General features: G+C 39.9%; 1 protein-coding gene across 1 annotated transcript in view; it reads right to left on the reverse strand.

Moving 5' to 3' along the window:
• The window catches only part of rint1 (RAD50 interactor 1), a 36,368-nt gene extending 17,900 nt beyond the window's left edge, over positions 1–18,468 (reverse strand). Inside the window, exons 1-10 of the mRNA XM_028571129.1 lie at positions 17,937–18,468; positions 15,536–15,661; positions 12,509–12,624; positions 11,974–12,147; positions 11,276–11,416; positions 8,989–9,178; positions 7,481–7,591; positions 6,748–6,973; positions 4,948–5,085; positions 4,215–4,309 (exon numbers count right to left, since the gene is read on the reverse strand). Of these exons, the coding sequence (XP_028426930.1) occupies positions 4,215–4,309; positions 4,948–5,085; positions 6,748–6,973; positions 7,481–7,591; positions 8,989–9,178; positions 11,276–11,416; positions 11,974–12,147; positions 12,509–12,624; positions 15,536–15,661; positions 17,937–18,170 (1,551 nt within the window). The 5' untranslated portion in view covers positions 18,171–18,468. The remainder of the gene's footprint in view (positions 1–4,214; positions 4,310–4,947; positions 5,086–6,747; positions 6,974–7,480; positions 7,592–8,988; positions 9,179–11,275; positions 11,417–11,973; positions 12,148–12,508; positions 12,625–15,535; positions 15,662–17,936) is intronic.
• Positions 18,469–20,139: the final 1,671 nt, after the last annotated feature.

The following is a 20,139-nucleotide window of genomic DNA, read 5'->3' on the forward strand; positions in this document are numbered from 1 at the left end:
GTGCATATGCACAAACAACAGTCAGAGTTTTCCCCCCCACAACCCGCAGGCGTAGGGAGGCGACCCTCTCGTCCACCGGGGTAAACTCCAACGCAGCGGCGCTCAGCCGGGGGCTTGTGAGTATCCCCACACCCGCCCGGCACCTCACACCCTGGGCAACTCCGGAGAAGAAAAGAGTCCAACCCCTATCCAGGAGTATGGTTCCAGAACTGAGACTGTGCGTAGAGGTAAGCCCCACCAGATCTAACCGGTAGCGCTCCACCTCCCGCACCAGTTCCAGCTCCTTCCCCCACAGAGAGGTGACGTTCCACGTTCCACGTCCCCAAAGCCAGTGTCTGCTGCCCGGGTCTGGTCCGTCGAGGCCCCTGACCTTCACTGCCACCCGTGTAGCAGCGCACCCGACCCCAGCGGTTCCTCCCACAGGTGGTGGGCCCATGGGATGGAGAGGGAGTTGCCACGTTGCTTCTTCGGGCTGTGCCCGACTGGGCTCCGTGGCAAACCCGGCCACCAGGCGCTCGCTGACGAGCCCTCCATCTGGGCCTGGCTCCAGACGGGGGCCCCGGGCTTCCTCCGGGCAGGGTAACTTAACCTCTTCTACGTTGTTTCATAGGGTTTTTGAACCATGGCCCCTCACCATGGAGAACAATACAACACCATATTTTTTAAAGAGCTTTTAAAGCTTTACACCCATTTACTCCCATCTTACAATACACAACCTACTTCAAGGTAAATTTACAAGCAGACAAAAATTTACAATGTCCCGATCACATTCAATCCAGAAACAGGCTGGAAACTTTAAACCACAGAGGCCAGTGAAATGCTGGTTTTCATCCTGGTGTTGACCCCTAAATAAATGTTTCTCATGGTTTGAACATTATTGTTTGGTAAAAAAAGCATTAAGGAGAGGTCCACTGTGAGGAAAACTTATTCAACATGACATCGTGACTTCGCGTAAACATACATGCCCACTTTCTTAAGCCAAGTGGCGTGTTATCTGTACGCATTTTGAGCTATTCACGTGTATGTCTACGCTAAACATACACGCCACTTGGCGTGTTATCGCCATATGGCGTGTTATTGCCAGAAGAAAGCTACGGTTGGGTTTAGGAAACTTCACACACGGGTTGGGTTTAGGACAGAGGTGTCAAAAGTATTCACATTCATTACTCAAGAAGAAGTACAGATACTAAGGTTTGAAAAGACTTTTGTATAAGTTGAAGTATCAACTCAAGCATTTTACTTAAGTAAAAGTGTAAAACTACTAGTTTCAAAACTACTTAAAGTATAAAGTAATGTAAGGCAGAGATCTTCAACAGGGGGTCCTCAGAGACATTGCAGGGGGCCTCCAAATTATTGTACATTTTTGAGTCTTTAAAAAAAAAATTAAAATGCCTTAACATAATTCCAACATATTATTAGCAAATATAAATTCCCACTGATGATGGGCCCTACTGGCCTATAGGTAAGGTAGTCACTGAGATATCAGCCCACAGATACAGTTAATCCTAGCTTCACTGTGCCACATATATAACATTAAAATATGATTTATAAAATCATGCCAACAATTAATATTTTAATAGCTTATGAAAAAAAGGTATGTAAGAAGGCTTTAGGTTGCCCTAAAAGTTATTGTAGGCCCAGTTTAATATGCAACTTAATTTCATACAATATGTAGGCTAGTAGGGGGTCCCTGCTACATCTCACTTTAAGTTAAGGGGTCCTTGGCTTAAAAAACGTTGAAGAACCCTGATGTAAGGGGGGAAAATGCCATTAAGGACAACAGCTTAACCCTAAAACGTGGGGACAAAATCATATGACTATAATAATGTTATATTAAAATCGTACCTGCAAACTCAAAAGGGCTGAAAAAGGTGACACATCTCTGAGTCTGTGTTTTTCAGACAATGGCAGCTACAGTCTGGTTTTACAATCCTCTACAGTTAAATACAGACACACTTTTACACCCTTTAGCTGTCAGCATTTTAACCGTGTTTACTCCAGCTGCTAGCTAACTATAGGCTAACGTTAGCTGCTACCAAGTGTAGTGTTAACTAGCGTCCCTTGCGGCGATGTTTCAGTTCCCTCTAACGTCCGTTTTCGGAGCATCAGAGAGAAGCGCAGGCATTTAAGTGGCAACAAAGTAAGGCACCGAAATACGTGTTGCTATTCGGTCCGGTAGATAACGGTCGTTAAAGCACCGGTGCCGCCGGGTCTGTGCAGGTGTAATGGATCGCGTACAAACCAATAGGGTGTCGGAATAGCTATGTTTATACTTCTCATCCAACCACAATCAAATTCATGACAGCAACGTGTTGAACAGTAAATGGTCACAGTAAAAGACAAGCGTTTTTGGTCGCCAAGCCATTCCACTACAGGCAGAGTTACTCTCCACGGCTGATAAACTGCAATGATTTACGAGTAAGCAAGCCTAAACATTAATTCCCGACATGTTTAAATCTGTCAGCGGCTCGGACACACTGCTGTCCGAGCTGACGTAGGCCTACCGTCACCTGTTGGGACACAGATGTTATGAAATAATACTCACGGCTTTTTTTTTCCGGTGAACAAATGCTTCGTGGTGTTGGGAAATTCTTAAAAAATGTTGCGTTAAAATGTGTTGTAACTCGCATTACTGAGATTGTAACGGGTAATAATATTACCGAAATTTAATTAGTAATGCGTTATATTACTGCGTTACAGCAAAAAGGAATACATTAATGTAATTGCGTTACTTTTGTAACGCTTTACTCCCAACACTGCACACAAACACCCTATCCACCTAGTCCTGGGTCTACCCCGAGGCCTCCTCCTAGCTACAGTAATATTGTAATATAACTAATTACTCTCAAATGACAGTAACTAGTAATCTATAATGTATTACATTTTGGAAGTAACTTGCCCAACACTGTTTGTGTGTGTGTGTTTTTGAAAGATGACGAGTCATAATGAAAACAAGCCGAACTGAAATATGAGTAACGAGGCTATTTTTTAAATGTAAGGAGTAGAAAGTACAGATAATTGTGTGGAAATGTAAGGAGTAGAAGTAAAAAGAATGCTGTAAAATAATTACTCCAGTAAAGTATAGATACCCAAAATTTCTACTTAAGTAAGGTAACAAAGTATTTGTACTTCGTTACTTGACACCTCTGGTTTAGGAAAAGAAGAACAGGGCGGTTGGGTTTAGTAAAAGAAGAACAGGACAGCTGGGTTTAGGTAAAGAAGAACGGGTCAGTTGGGTTTAGGAAAATAAAAACGGGACAGTTGGGTTTAGGAAAAGAAGAACAGGACAGTTGGGTTTAGGTAAAGAAGAACGGGACAGTTGGGTTTAGGAAAAGAAGAACGGGACAGTTGGGTTTAGGAAGAGAAGAACGGGACAGTTGGGTTTAGGAAGAGAAGAACGGGACAGTTGGGTTTAGGAAAAGAAGAACGGGACAGTTGGGTTTAGGAAAAGAAGAGCGGGACGGTTGGGTTTAGGAAAAGAAGAACGGGACAGTTGGGTTTAGGAAAAGAAGAATGGGACAGTTGGGTTTAGGTAAAGAAGAACGGGACGGTTGGGTTTAGTAAAAGAAGAACAGACAGTTGGGTTTAGGAAAAGAAGAACCGGACAGTTGGGTTTAGGAAAAGAAGAACAGGACAGTTGGGTTTAGGTAAAGAAGAATGGGACAGTTGGGTTTAGGTAAAGAAGAACAGGACAGTTGGGTTTAGGAAAAGAAGAACGGGACAGTTGGGTTTAGGAAAAGAAGAACGGGACAGTTGCGTTTAGGTAAAGAAGAACTGGACGGTTGGGTTTAGGAAATGTGACATGTGGGACACGATCTCTGGTCTCCTGGGTGAAAGTCCTGTGTTGTTTGACCCATCCTCCCCCCCGACCAACCCCCCTATGTGGATTTTTGCCTTTTCATACTACTCTCTCCGGCGTAAATTCACACACAATGCAAGGTAATGTAAGTCAATGGAGGACAAACGGCATGGTTGATAAACACGCTAAAAAGCAAGTATGCGTCTTGATAACATGCCAATAATGGCATACGAATTGGCAAGTCATACTGTACATACGCCACTTCATAAGATCAGTCTGATTCATTGTAATGTGGATTTCAGGTGAAGGCCCAGCCCCATTTGCTCAATCATTAGTCAAGTGCCTCTCTCCTTCTTTAACAGTGTACTGCTAATGGGCTTTCCTTCATTAAAATCAGCCTCTTTGTCATTATTACCTGGGTGAGTCGTATGCGGAAGTCATCCACCAGTTCTCTCTGTAGCTCCAAGAACTTGAGTTGTGCAGAAGGACATGGCAAGGCCCGGTACCGCTCTAAGCACAGCAGGATGGCAAAAGACTTTTACTCACAATGTTTTATATGCCTGAAACAGCTTACATTACTATCCTGTATGCTTTAAAGGGTACCCTGTCAAGTATTTGAGCTCTTGTTAAGCTATGGAGTGATGTTGTTATGAGTGGGACCCCGTTTGTGTGTTTTTCATGCACAGCCGCAGATGATACACCTTCCTGTCAACGCCTTGACACTATTCCACAAATCAATCCTTTGGTGGTGGTAACGGAGCAAGAAACACAGCAATGTGCCTTTAAAAGGAAAACTTAGTGTGTAGGCCAGTTCTTTAGTATTAAAAAATAATGCTCCTTTAATCTCTGCAGAAACTACAGACAGGAGAGGTGTTCTTATAACACTATGCAATTATTGCCTGTCGCTCCATTCAAAAGGTTGAGCGGTTTCTTTTATTTTTAAACTGAAAAGAAGTAATTTTCTTTTTCGTCTCAAGTATGTGAAGTAGTTATGTCATGTATAGTTTCTTCAGTGCGCTTGCATAACTGCAAAATTAACCGGATCAAATGTATACAATGTAACAAAAAACATTAACCTTGGTCTGGACCTCGTTTGGACTTTCAGTTGTGTAAAGGCCCTTAAACAAGCTAAAAGTGAGCAGACTTACCAGTGATGACCTGTAGAAGAGTCATGAAGGTCTCAGCACAATCTGGAGCTTTCAGCTCGTCCATATCACTGATATCTTTGTACTGAGAGCTCCAAGCTCCCTCGGCCGACAGCATGGCATCCATCTTCTCCACTGCCACTGTACATACACAGGAATACAGGGTTATGAGGCTCCTTCACTGTTCTTGAGCAAACGCACCTAGGCCATGAGGAACGCATGTCTTAACATGTATGGGATTGTATCATTCAATTCAATTTTATTTAGAGTATCAAATCATAACAAGCGTTATCTCAGAACACTTTACAGAGTAGGTCTAGACCACACTCTATAATTTACAAAAGACCCAACAATTCCAAAAATTCCCCCAAGAGCAAACAGTTAGTGTGACAGTGGCGAAGAACAAGAAGAAGCCAGAGAGAGCTGACAACGCCAGTATTTTCTTATTACTAGCCATCGTATTTTCTTCCGTTCGGCAAGTAATGACAACAAGGATCCTTCTTGACTACTATCAACACTCTCTGATGAAAGCAATGACTGACGACAGCGTGCTCTGTCATTTCCGTTTTTCATTTTTTGGGCGACAATACAGATTAGCGCCGCCTGCTGTTATGGAGACGTATTACGTCTCACGCACGCGCAGAACATACGCTCAAGTCGGCATCGCTTCGGTGTGTTCTGACGCACTTTTTTGAGAGACGGGAGCCGACTGATCAGTCCGACTGACCGGCTCTTAGGGAGAAACCTGGGACAGACCCAGGCTTTTGGTGGGCGGTTGTCTGACGGTGCCGGTTGGTATATTGTGTGATCTCAATAAAACTCCATTTCTGTGCCACTGTTAACATGCAAAACCTCTTATTTTGAGTTGTGTGGATATCAGCTTGTAAGCTGTAGGAGAAAGAATAAATTACCTTAAAATGAAATGAATGTAGAGGTACAGAGAATCATTGCAAGTATTTACTAGTGCTGTGAGTTATACCATGAGGCAAAAATAAAAAAAACGTACTAGTGTCGGGTTAAAATAATCGATTCTCCAATTAAAATCAATCTTTGTTTGAGCGATCTGATATTGATTAATAAAATCCAGAAATAAATCTTTTAATATATGCCTTTTCACTATGGATATATAACCCACCTCAGAATCTCTTTTATATCTAAGCAAAATTAGTATTGTAACTGATATTTACCTAACTTAATTGATATCAAATCGGAAATGTAATCAAATCGGAACCTTGCGAATCGGAAAAATCATAACCAGCCAAAAAACTTACATGAATATAAAAGTGATTTAAAAAAACACTGGTGACAGTGGAGTGTGTCTGCAAAAGTTAGGCACAGTATTTATGAGATTTCTTATGCGTCATGTTGACCCTTGACATCTGTTTTGGTGTTTTTCAGTCTGTAAAGACGGTGAGAGAAAAGCCAAGTATCTGATCATTATTAGATGCAGCAACATCTTTTGTTTGGGAAGAACTTCCTCTGGGAGTGAACCCAGAAGCACAACTATGCACTTTTTTTAAACACAGATTATCAGAACTGCATTGTCATCGGTAGACGGAAGTTTGCCAAGCCACTGCCTTTCAGCTACCAGGTGATCAAACTAGTCTGCATGCTCCGGAAAATGTTCTGACCATTGCCACTGAGTTTGGAATGGTGCAAGGGCTCATTTTAATACAAACATAAATTGCATTCTAATAATAAAATGACTGTATAACCATGGAATAAGTAATGCCTTTATACTATTAATCCAACTGATGCAATGACAGGAGTAAGATAACACTGTTCAGGTATCCTCATACTTACTCTTCTTTTCCACAGTGAGCCACTTCTGAAGGGTTGCGTCTTCAAGCAGAAGGTGAAGCAGACCAGGCAGCGCTGCTGGGTACGACTGGTTACTTCGCAGCTCCTTCTCAAATTGTAGCACCTCCTCCACCAGGTGACAGAAGAGCACGTCATCGTACAGCAGCCTAGAAGCATCGCTGGCCACCTTCTCCTGGACTAGAGACAGCAGGCCTCGACACAGCTCCACCTGCACGCACATACAACACTTACTGGGCCAGACTGAAAGAAATACCTGTTTGGACTACACTTAACCAGAGGAGATCAAAGCAATCCAGTAGGGGTGGTAATCACCAGAGGCCTCACGATACGATATCATCACGATACTTATGTCACGATACGATATTATTGCGATTTTAAACATATTGCAATATTCTGCGATATATTGCAATTAATTAACTTTTTTACAACTTCAAATTTTTCCCAATTTCAAATGAGGTCCCCAAAAGGAAACTTTGTGAACATCTGTTTTATCTAAAAAGATACATGTCTCTGTTTGTTTATCTCACTTCAATTGTGTGGCTGCAAAATCAGATTTTCAAGCAGACAGACTGACCAACACATATATAATAAAAGATCGATACTTGGCGTCTGTGTATCAATACAGTATTGCCAAAGAAACTATTGCGATACTATGCTGTATCGATTTTTTCCCCCACCCCTACAATCCAGTAGAGCCCATTATAAGACAACATACCATGGCACTGATGGTGGCTCCAGCTCGGTCCAGGATAGGTTGGATCTTTTCCTCCATGAAGGTCGAGCTGTTCCCCATCCACATCAGAACCTGTGTGAGGTACCACTCTGGCTGAAAAAGGCACAGACAGAGGAGTGTGAGTTGCTGTAAAGCTTTACCAAAGACTTCATTTTTTTGGCTTATGACAACTTTCTACTTTTATTTTCTGTGTTGACAACAAGTCTCTCTCTGATCCAGTCGCCTGTCCTCGTAGAAGTAAAGATTACAGAGGGTCAGTAAAGGGTCCAAAAAAATAAAGGTTGCTGCACTCCCTGCTGAGCGTGTGTGTCTAAGAACTTAACAAGGGTCAGTTTATGCCCCAAAAAATATTCTGAACAGTCGTCATAAAGAGAGGGAAAAGGTCATTTAAAAACGGGACACACGTATTTCAGACACAGAAAGGTTCTGACACAACCACCCTAGCTCCAACATCGGAAAAGGTGTCGGAAAGGGTTTCCGAAACCACTCGACTATCCCACAAGCAGAACTCGTCTGCCTTTGTTCCATTAACGCATGTTACTGATTTAGATTCTTCCCCCGGAGGACTTGTGCTTTCTCGCCGCGCAGATTTTTTGGGGGGATTGTGGTGGCACCAGGATCTACTCTATCTGTAAAGTGTCCTGAGATACTGTCGGTTATGATTTGACACTATAAATCAAATTTAATTCAATTCAATTAAATTACTCGTATATAGTATAGCATAGTAATAGTAGGAAGGAGTGCTCTGCAAAAATGATCTGAAAGGCTATGGGCTAACGTGGGACAGTAAAATAATTGTATCCAGGTGGAGGTGACCTTCAGCACTCGATAGCAGCCGATAGAGGAGGATCCTCCATAGCTGAGGCCAAGTTTCTCAGCAGGAAACCTATGGAGTGCCTACTCCAGGTAGGGAATGAGTCCTTACCCCAAGTGAAGGAGTTCAAGTACCTTGTGGTCTTGTTCACGAGCAAGGAGCAATAGAGTGGGAGATTAGCAGTATAACATTCACTTTATCTCACCAGCGAAAAGAGAGCTGAGCCAGAAGGTAAAGCTCTCGAATATACCATATAATTTGCCTATGGTTATGAAGGCTGGGTCATGACCGAAAGAACGAGATCCAGGGTACAAGCGGACAAAATGGGTTTCCTCAGGAGGGTGGCTGGCGTCTCCCTTAGAGAGCCGCTGCTCCTTCGCGTCGAAAGGAGCCAGTTGAGGTGGTTCGGGCATCTGGTAAGGATGCCCCCTGGGCGCCTCCCTAGAGAGGTTTTTCAGGCACATCCCACATCCCACTGGGAGAAGGCCTCAGGGAAGACCCAAGACTAGGTGGAGGGATTATATCTCCAAGGATATAATTAAAAGTTGGTCTAAAACTAGGTAATAAGCAAGTCTGCTTTAACACTGGGATGCTACAGGTGCCTGGAGTTACCACCATTGCCAGTGTTTGCACATGTGTGTATATATGTGAGGCATGAGCTGTGTGTGTGAGAGACCTTGCTGAGGGAGTTGGTCTGTCGATTTCCGTAGAAGTGGTATCGGAACCTCCTGCTGAGTGGCAGCAGCATGATCTGGATGGGCAGACAGAGGGGGGGAGCTTGGGACGGAAGTGTGGCTGAAGAAGCAGGCTGGATAGAGGGTACACCTTGACAAGGGGCCAAAGCCCTCTGGGATATGAGGTCATCACTGACAGGGAAGTTAAAGAAACCCAACATTGGAGCACCTGCGGTGTTCCAAACCCACACCATACCCAGATTAAATCCTGCTGGGAACTGTCATTCCCTGTCACCCCCTACTTTCCTACTTTCCATCTCGTGTAATCAATTTTATTCACAAACACAGTGATGGCACTTGTGTTTTTTAAGTTATAAGTTGCATACATCAAAGAGCAATACATATTGTATATTGTATACTGAACTATATGTTAGCTATTTTTTGCAGCTAATTTTCATTCAAGAACACTAAAATGTAATTCAATTAACTATATTTACATTGCATTTTTATCCAAAGCACTTTGCAATTTGTTGATGTTTTATTGGTGAGTGCAATAAATGTATGTATTCATGATTTTAGAATATGGACGGGTTGCAATTTAGATATTTATCTATTCACGATTTTAGCATGTTTGGAGTAACTTTATGTTTTTTTTTTACCTCCACCAAGGAGGTTATATTTTCAGTTGGGTTCATTTGTTTTTTTTGTCCGTCGGCAGGGTTACGAAAATCATTGCTGGCCTGATTGCCATTATACTTTTTGGAAGGGTGTATCATGGGCCAAGGAAGAAGCCATTCAATTTTGGAGTGGATTCGGATCACGGGGAAGATACACAAACCATTTGTCACTGTTGTTAACATTGTGAGATAGGGCATGGCCTCGGTGGAATTCTGCGCTCTCCGAGTTCCCTTTTAGTTCATTCATGATTTGAATTGCCTTGACTGAGGATGCTGGGATGGCTGATGCAGTGTGTTGTTATTGTTATTGCTATTGTTTTTGCGGTCATATAATTGTTCTATCGAGTTTTGTGTACCTACCTTTATTCTGTACTGTTCAATACTTGCGTAATCATTTTAATATGAATCAAAAATGTCAACCTGTTGGTGGTACTCGATGAAAAGTCAGCGGATCATCAAAGTAATTGGGATACACTTTCTGGAAACCATGAATGTCTGTACCAAGTTTTATGCCCACTCATCTGGTGGATGTGAAGATATTTCATTAAAATAGCTGAACATTTTAAACTGCTATCTGCTGTCTTTTTGTATGTATGGACAGTTTTCAACTTTAACTTAAACTTTTCTTCAAGTCTTTTACTAGTGTCTATGTTCAGCGTTAGTAATTTTTTTTATATATTGTGTAGCATGTTGTACTTGAATAGATATAGAATTTGCACTGACACTATCTTGCACTATGATACCATTGCACCTTTCTGCATTTTTTCCACACCGCTTATTTAAACATGCTACAACCTAACTTTACTGTAAGGACGCACTATTGATATCTTCCTTTGTATTTTTGCAGTATGTGCGCGTGGTTGTCATATGTCTGTGAACCTATGTCTGTATGATGTGTATAAGCTATTGGACACCTTAATGTCTGTCTGTCAGTCAGTCAGTCAGTCAGTCTGATGTGTATAAGCTATTGGACACCTTAATGTCTGTCAGTCAGTCAGTCAGTCAGTCAGTCAGTCAGTCAGTCAGTCTGATGTGTATAAGCTATTGGACACCTTAATGTCTGTCAGTCAGTCAGTCAGTCAGTCAGTCAGTCAGTCAGTCAGTCAGTCTGATGTGTATAAGCTATTGGACACCTTAATGTCTGTCAGTCAGTCAGTCTGATGTGTATAAGCTATTGGACACCTTAATGTCTGTCAGTCAGTCAGTCAGTCAGTCAGTCTGATGTGTATAAGCTATTGGACACCTTAATGTCTGTCAGTCAGTCAGTCAGTCAGTCAGTCTGATGTGTGTAAGCTATTGGACACCTTAATGTCTGTCAGTCAGTCAGTCAGTCAGTCTGATGTGTATAAGCTATTGGACACCTTAATGTCTGTCAGTCAGTCAGTCAGTCAGTCAGTCAGTCTAATGTGTATAAGCTATTGGACACCTTAATGTCAGTCAGTCAGTCTGATGTGTATAAGCTATTGGACACCTTAATGTCTGTCTGTCTGTCTGTCTGTCTGTCTATAATGTGTAGGCGGCGGGGTTTGTGTATGTAATGAAGGTTATCATAGTAAAAAAAGACAGATGTGTACAGAAAACGGGTGTGTAGAAACCCAAACTGAAAGGATACGAGGTCTGCAGGGCGAGCAGCTGTGTGACGAGCAACTCCAGCTGGCTGTTGATCTCCTGAGCATTGGCAGTAGGCGTCAGTGACTGAGTCGGGGGGGAGATGATCGGCCAGTGAAGTTGAGTCAATACTTTCTCGAAATCACTGCGAAAGAATTGGAGAAGACGATTTAGCTAATACTGAATACAGAATGATGATACAGTGATACCTTTGCATCACCGTTAGGGTTGGGTACCGAAACCCGGTTCCACTATGGAACCGGATCCTACGCAACCGGTAGGAATCGGACCACATTAGAACGCAAATTTGGGTTCCTCATTTGGGTTCCACTTAATGTGTCGACTGAAATATTTTCCCTCTGTCGCTCCGAAACGGACGTAAGAATATCACCCTTTCTCTGTAGTCTAGCGTTAGCTAGCTATCGTAAATGTAGGCTACTTTTAAAATGCCATTTTTCCCCTCTGGGCTCACCAAAACAGACGTAAACGCATATTAACCATTCACTGCATGTGATCATTAGTAAACATATTACATCTTTGATGTAATTTTTTCAGTTTTTCAAGAATCGGTTTAGGAATCGGTATTGTTTTAAAAGTACCGGTTCGGCATCAGAATCGTAAAAATCCTAACAATAGCCAACCGTAATGACCGTGCTTGGCCACATTTAGACACATGACATAAAGGTGGGGGGTGAGTTTTACCTGGTCAGTCGGTCCTTGATGATCTTGTGCCAGAAGTGAAGTGTTTCTCGGAGGAAGTCCTTGAGGTGAGAACATCCCGACTGGTTTAGTCCCGCGTCCAGTGCAGCCATGTTGTCTACTGCCCTTATGGCCTCCCAGACACTGCTGGTCATCAGACACTGCTGGACTGCAGCACTGCCGAAACGCAAATCATCACACATCACTGCTTCTGTCTCTTCTACAAGTAATACTTTGATGTCAGACATATAGTACGGCACACAGTCAGCACGTCTATCTATAATGAAAATGGTTTCAACAATTATAGTCAATGTAGATTTAACTACCTGTTCCCATTCAAATTTGGAACCCCTAATATTATATTTAATGCCATAGACCTAGACCCAATAATTCAGCTTGTGCTTTGCTTTGAGGTTTCTTTATTCCTTCCATTACGTTGTCTATTTACAGTATGTCTTCCTTCTCATTTTTCTGCACTCACACATCTGTCGTTGACAAATAATCTGTGTCTTCACCACCTTATCCCTGTTTACAGTACCTGAGTTCCTCTATATGTTGAAGGCACCGCAGGTATTTCACGTGTCTCTCTATAGTGTCGACTTGGTTAAGCGTCTGGCCAAGATTATCCATCCAAGGCTGGGCCCCCTGTAGGTGCTACAAGATGGAACAATTAATAAAGACAAACAATTCCGTATACCTCCCAGAATGGTATACAGTAAGTGAAAGGACTTTATATTATATGTCACAGACGGAGTCTGGAATACTGTTTGCTTCATCTCTCTCTGTCTCTTCACAAGAATGACAGTTACATTATGAAATGCAGTTTTCTACAGATATTTTCATTCAACTAATCTTGGAGTGCCTTTCGCGATATGTCGCAGCCTTGATCGTCACTTCATATTGGAAAAAAAACGATACATTGTGCAGCCCTAGTGGCTAGTGTATGTTCATTAGGTATTTTATGGAGAAAAAAGTACTCACACTCAGCAAATAAAGTACTGAATAATGTTACAGATATGTGTGCTTGGGTATCAGCAGTGAACTACAAATATTGTATTGACCCCGGTATTTGCAATTATATCGAGACCGAGTCACGTTTATTATATATATATATATATATATATATATATATATATATATATATATATATATATATATATATATATATATATACACACACACACACACACATATACACACACACAGACCCTTTCCAAAAAATTAGAATATCATGGAAAAGTTTATTTATTTCCATAATTCCACTCAAAACGTTAAACTTCCATAGATTATAGATTCAGGGCCCACAACTTAAACGATTGCAAGTATTTAATCTGGGCTTTCAGCTCATAAAACCCACGAAAATAGGATTTCAAAAAATTTGAATACTGTGAAGAAATCACCATTTACTTCTCAGTTTTTGCAGAAAAAAAAAGAAATTAGGATCACATCAAATCAATCAAAATATGGTACTTTCAAAACGATATGTCAATCTTCAATACTTGGTAGGGAATCCCTTTGCCTTAATCAGTGCCTCGATGCCCCGTGGCATTGAGGCAGTCAGCCTGTGGCATTGCCTGGGAGTTATGGAAGCCCAGATTTCCTTGATGCTTGCAGTCAGCTCTTCTTTGTTTTTGGGTCTGGTGTTTATTTTATGGGGTTTAGGTCCGGCGAGTTGGCTGGCCAGTCGAGCACTGTGATGGCATGGGCATCAAACCAGGTTTTGGTGCTTCTGGCGGTATGGGCAGGGGCCAGGTACTGCTGGAAGATGAAATCTGCATCTCCATACAGATCCTCAGCAGAAGGAATCATGAAGTCCTCCAAAACATTCTGGTAGACTGATGCGGTGACCTTGGATTTAAGAAAGCAGAGTTTACCAACACCTGCACTGGATATTGCACCCCAAATCATGACTGACTGTGGAGATTTCCCACTGGACCTCAAGCAGCTTGGGTTCTGTTCCTCACCCGTCTTCCTCCAAACCCTTGGACCTTGATTCCCGAATGAAAGGCACACTTTACTTTCATCGGAAAAGAGGACCTTGGACCACGGGCCAACAGTCCAGTCCTTCTTCTTCTTGGCCCAGTTGAGACGTTTCCTACGTTGGCCAAGCTCAGAAGCGGTTTGACCCGAGGAACCCGACAGTTGTAGCCCATCTCCCAGATGAGAAGTGTGTGAAACTTAGTTTAAAACATTCATGCCCTGTAAAATTTGGACTGATTTCTTCACAGTATTCTAATTTTTTTGAAATCCTGTTTTCGTGGGTTTTGTGAGCTGGAATCCCAAATTATGTACAAATAAACAACTAAATACTTGAAATCGTTTAAGTTGTGGGCCCTGAATCTATAATCTATGGAAGTTTAACGTTTTGAATGGAATTATGGAAATAAATAAACTTTTCCATGATATTCAAATTTTTTGGAAAGGGTCTGTATATATACATACATACATACATATACATATATATACATACATATATATATATATATATATATATATATATATATATATATATATATATATATATATATATATATATATATATACATACATATATATATATATATATATATATATATATATATATATATATATATATATATATATATATATATATATATATACATATATATATATATATATATATATACATATATATATATATATATATATATATATATATATATATATATATATATATATATATATATATATATATATATATATATATATATATATATATATATATATATATATATATATATATATATATATATATATATATATATATATATATATATATATATATATATATATATATATATATATATATATATATATATATATATATATATATATATATATATATATATATATATATATATATATATATATATATATATATATATATATATATATATATATATATATATATATATATATATATATATATATATATATATATATATATATATATATATATATATATATATATATATATATATATATATATATATATATATATATATATATATATATATATATATATATATATATATATATATATATATATATATATATATATATATATATATATATATATATATATATATATATATATATATATATATATATATATATATATATATATATATATATATATATATATATATATATATATATATATATATATATATATATATATATATATATATATATATATATATATATATATATATATATATATATATATATATATATATATATATATATATATATATATATATATATATATATATATATATATATATATATATATATATATATATATATATATATATACATATACACATATATATATATACACATATACACATATATACACACATATACATACATACATATATATAGGGGACTTGAATGCAACTCCTGAAAATAGTCAGAATAAGACTAAATGATTCGTAACAGACTAATAGAAACTATATTATCAGTGGTGATCACACACTGCTGTCTTGTTGGTTCATTCAAGTCAATATTTAGCCTACAACTCTCTTGGTGGAAGCCCTACCTGGTGCAGCATGTTGGAGGTAAGTCGCTCTCTCTGCAGTAGGTCCTCCAGGGAACATAGAGCCTCCTCAGCAGCAGACAGAGCTGCAGAAACTTTAGGAGGCACAGAGCTGGATACAGTCAGAACCTGAATGACACAACATTATAAAAGTCACTGCTTATAATTGACACAGTAATGGACATAGATTGCACAAGAGCATTTGTGAGGATAAGGCCTTATCGCCCAACATCAGTGAACTGATGGCATGAAGCTTTGTTTTATTACAGAAATAAAGTGAGCTGGATCTGGAAGGGAAGTGGCCTGAAGGCGTGGTAGAGGATTTTTTCGTATGCAACGTGGCAGCGTACAACTTTTTAAAGGAAAGCTGCAATGGCTGTACGTTCAAAGGACGAGCGCCTTAAGCGTTTGCTCAATAAAAGATGGACTGGTCATCTGGCCACTGTCAGTTGTCATTATCATCTCACTTCTGACAAAGTTTGGCATTATGCAAGGCTGCAAGCCCTTGGCCCTGAAATAAAGACGGAGGCAGCTGGGCTGCTGAGAGAATTGTCTGAGTCAAGTTTTGTGTTTATCGCACACATCTTATAAGATGTTCTTCTAATGATTACCCCTAACAAGCAACTTCAGGGACTGCCGGCAGCTCCCTGTAGGGAATACTGGATAACGTCCTGTTTTTCTTAACTGTTGCTAATGTAGAGCTGGGCGATATGGAGAAAATCAAATATCACGATATTTTTGACCAAATACATCAATGTCGATATTGTGGCGATATTGAAGTGTTCACTATCAGTGCTTTCACAAAAAAATTACACATTATGTGGATACCATGGCAAATGCTAAAACAGTAAGTAAGTCTGGTAAGTCCAGAAAATGACAATTTCATTGTAATGCAGCCTTTAAAACCAGGAAAAGACAAGACTTACAGACGCTATCTAGCCTCATATATCGATATCGAAATAATATCAATATATTGCCCAGCCCTAGCTTAATGTAGCTGAGCACAACTGAGAATATTATATTAATATTGTGGATTAAATGTGTACTGTCACCATGGGCGATTTTAGACCCTTTCATTTCATCTTTTTTTAAATCAATTTTGGTGCTTCAAGTGAGAGTTTGCGAACTTGTCTGTTAGTGACAGAGGACAAACAATTACAGGTTCAAAAGTCTTGAAACAGGTTTAATATCCTGTGTGGCTGTCTCCGATGCTATGCACCTGTAACCCAGTCCAGGAAAGGGTTAACAGAAACATAGTGTTGGCCAATCAGAGGAGGTTGTGTCAGCCTTTGGCTGAGTCTGATCTGTCAGAGGGAGAGCAGCAGACGGCTGTGAAGTTTAACGTTGGTAGTCCCCAGAGAAGAAGTTGGTCAGTTCATGGTGCAGATTAGAACCCAAATTAAAACGTAAGCAACTTGAATTTGCTAAATGTTAGAACATTGTGTCAAACTGGTCGTTATCACTGTGACTTATAAAGTGTCAGGTTTAGTTCCATCGTAGTGTTAAAGGACAATTCCATGTGTACCAAGTTGACTGTTCTCTGGGACATGTTTTCATGCTAATTGAATGCGTCTCCAGCTTTGAACAAGCTACCGCGGTGGTTAGCGGTTAACGCTAGCTTTCGGGGCACTTGGTAAGTCTCTATTTCTACACCACTAACAAGGCTCAAAATAGCACCACACTTCCACAGTAGCATAATGAGGGTCCCTACATGTAAACCGAAGCATTGAGAATTTTGTAAGTATACAGACAGTTTATTAAAAAGATAGATTATAAAGACAGTAGCGTTCGTGTTTACATTTGGGCGCCATCTTAGAAAACAGTCGCGAGCAGACGAACGACGAGTTTGAGCTAGGTTACTGGTAACTGGTCGCACGGCGTTCGTCTGCTCATGACTTTTTTCCAAGATGGCGCAACGAACGTAAACACGAATGCTACTGTCGGTACACATACATTATTAGCCCCTAGGTTCATTTTGCGCGGGAATTGTCCTTTAATAGTGTCAAAAAAACGTTAGCTGACGTTGTGCTTCAGTAGCTAGCTCAGAGATATGAAATTACAGCTTTAGCAGGGGGAGGAGGGGAGGGAGGGGCTGAACCCCCCTAAAAGGTCTGATCGCCCCTGACTGTCACCATATACATTCCCCCACCGTGAAAACCTAAGACAACTACTTTCGCCAGCAGGGCAACGTTAGTAGAATGCATTTATGAAGCAACCCCAAGTTACAGTAATACATAACATTTCTTGGCGAGTTAACAGAGCGGACGACTAACTAAGTATAGTATCTCCTTCAAATTCTCCGTCGTTTTTGAGCTTCAGTATTATGTAATACACAAAGGGGGTAAAGAAGGAGACCTGTCAGATTGGATTGTGTATGTATTGTGTGTGTGTTTGTTTCATTCACCTGTTCCTCCAGCACGGTGTTTTCCTCTCTCAGCTTTTCCAGCAGGTCGCCAACATTCTTCAGGGATTTCAGGTCGTTGCCGACCTCTTTCTCCAGGAAATCCACTAAACAGTCCTGTCCTGTCCACGAATCTGGCGACAAAGATTCGCCAGCTTGGCTGGTTGTGGAAACGGGTTTTAACGAAGTCTCTGTCCGTTTGGTCATCGTTTGCTCTACCGCTGTGGGCGCCGCCATCTTTCCTCTCTAGTGCCGTGTCAACAAACTCGCTAGGATGGTAAAGGAAGGTGCGCTCGTTTATCGCTTGTGCGTGACCCGCGGTCGGTTACGCTGTCTTTCTTGGTCAGGCGGCACTGTATGCCCACGTTTTGATGTACTCTTCGTCCATGTGACCTCAAATAAAGACAACTTGATTCATGTGTCTTGCTACCTCTGTCTACTGAAACTCCTTGCAGTCTTGTTCCACCACACTTTATCTACGGGGCACACTGATGGATATATCAAGCTCACATTAACATCGCCCCTAGACAGCGGCGAGAGGATACACGTCACAGACGACACGTCAACAAATCCATTATTATTGGTACAAAACTTTTCTGAAATTATTTCTTAAAAGATCATTATCATATTTTCGGTCCACAAAATGTAATCACCAACCGTTCAGGTGCTCTAATCTGTGATTCCAATTACTTTTAATCAAATTGAGTCATGCTCCACTGGCCTCAATTGCTACAGTCTTAGAAGATCTAGAATCGGTTTTATTGGCCAACTATACTCACAAACACTAGGAATTTGACTTTGGTAGGTGTTAACTCCCTATACATTCAACAAATAGACATGTAGTAGTAAACATTCAGTAGACAAATAGTAATATAGACACATACTGTACAATAGAGACAACAATATAGGCACATATCAACATAATTTACAAAAATACGTACAATTATACAAATAAGACATAATACACACAAACACTGTGGGGTGCTTCCGAAAGTCCACCACCATCTCCACAGTCTCTAGGTTGTGTTGACTGCACCAGAGCACCAAATTATCAACCTCTTGCCGATATGCAGACTCTTCACCATCCTGGATGAGCCCAATGACTCGGTAGCTTACTTTCTTCAAGAAAGCATAATGTTCATTTTTGTAAATTATGGTCTCATTTATTTTAAATGGATGATAAAGCAGAGGATGCTTAAAAATAGAGGCTTATGCTAACCATTGCACTGTGTACATGCAAATACTCGTGAACTTTTCACTTTTCACTTCATCAAAAGTTAACTGTAACATTTTGTTCCATGGTAACATTGTAAAGTAAATGTATGTGAAGTGACCGTCTGTAACGTTAGCCACTCGCATGTTTCATCTGCAGTTGCATGTCCACCCTCTTGTCAAAAATCATCACATCCAGTTGGTTTAGGAATAAGTGAGATTGGACCTTGTTTTATTGCTCCTTAATATGTTAATTTATTAATAACAACATAACAACATTATGATCTCTTCCCAACAGCGATTATAAAGATTAGCTGCAGCCAATCAGAACCTGGTGACTTTCTTTTTCATGATACCATCAAATCTCAATTCTTCATCAATTAAATGTTTCCTATCTTTAATAATAAAAGGAATTTAGTTGAAAAGAAGAAGTTGCTCAACTTTACCATGGCATGTATGAATGACAGTGCTGCTAATACCATTAAACGAAGTGTAACAATATGATGTGTAGATTCTCAGAAAAGAAACCAAAGACTAATGAAGAAATATATTTTAGAGGGGTAGGTTCAGTCTCCGGTCAGTCGCCACAGGAGAACTTCTCGTGCCTTAAAAATGGAGTGAAAGGCCAAAGCCTGTGAGGGTGCCAGCCTGTGGGCATTCAACAGTCACCCTGTTACTCTGTAGGTCAGTCTGAATATGACAACATGAGACAATCTGCAACGTGCAAAAACAATCTGCAAAAACGTGACGCAGACTCACATGGATCTGCAGCTTCTAGTCATCACTGAAACTTTCAACAAACCTGCTCAGTTGAAAGAAAGCATTCTTATTTTCATTATAATAAGATACTTTCATGGTATGTACAACATATTTTCAGTGTCATTATTACCAACTAAAACCTCCATATACTGTGATAAAAAATAAGAATGTTAAAGCCTAAAGATTACATAACTAGGTGAGCATCTGGTATAAGAAGTACACAATCACACACCAT

The sequence above is a fragment of the Perca flavescens genome, chromosome 23, assembly GCF_004354835.1.
Source record: "Perca flavescens isolate YP-PL-M2 chromosome 23, PFLA_1.0, whole genome shotgun sequence".
NCBI lineage: Eukaryota > Metazoa > Chordata > Actinopteri > Perciformes > Percidae > Perca > Perca flavescens.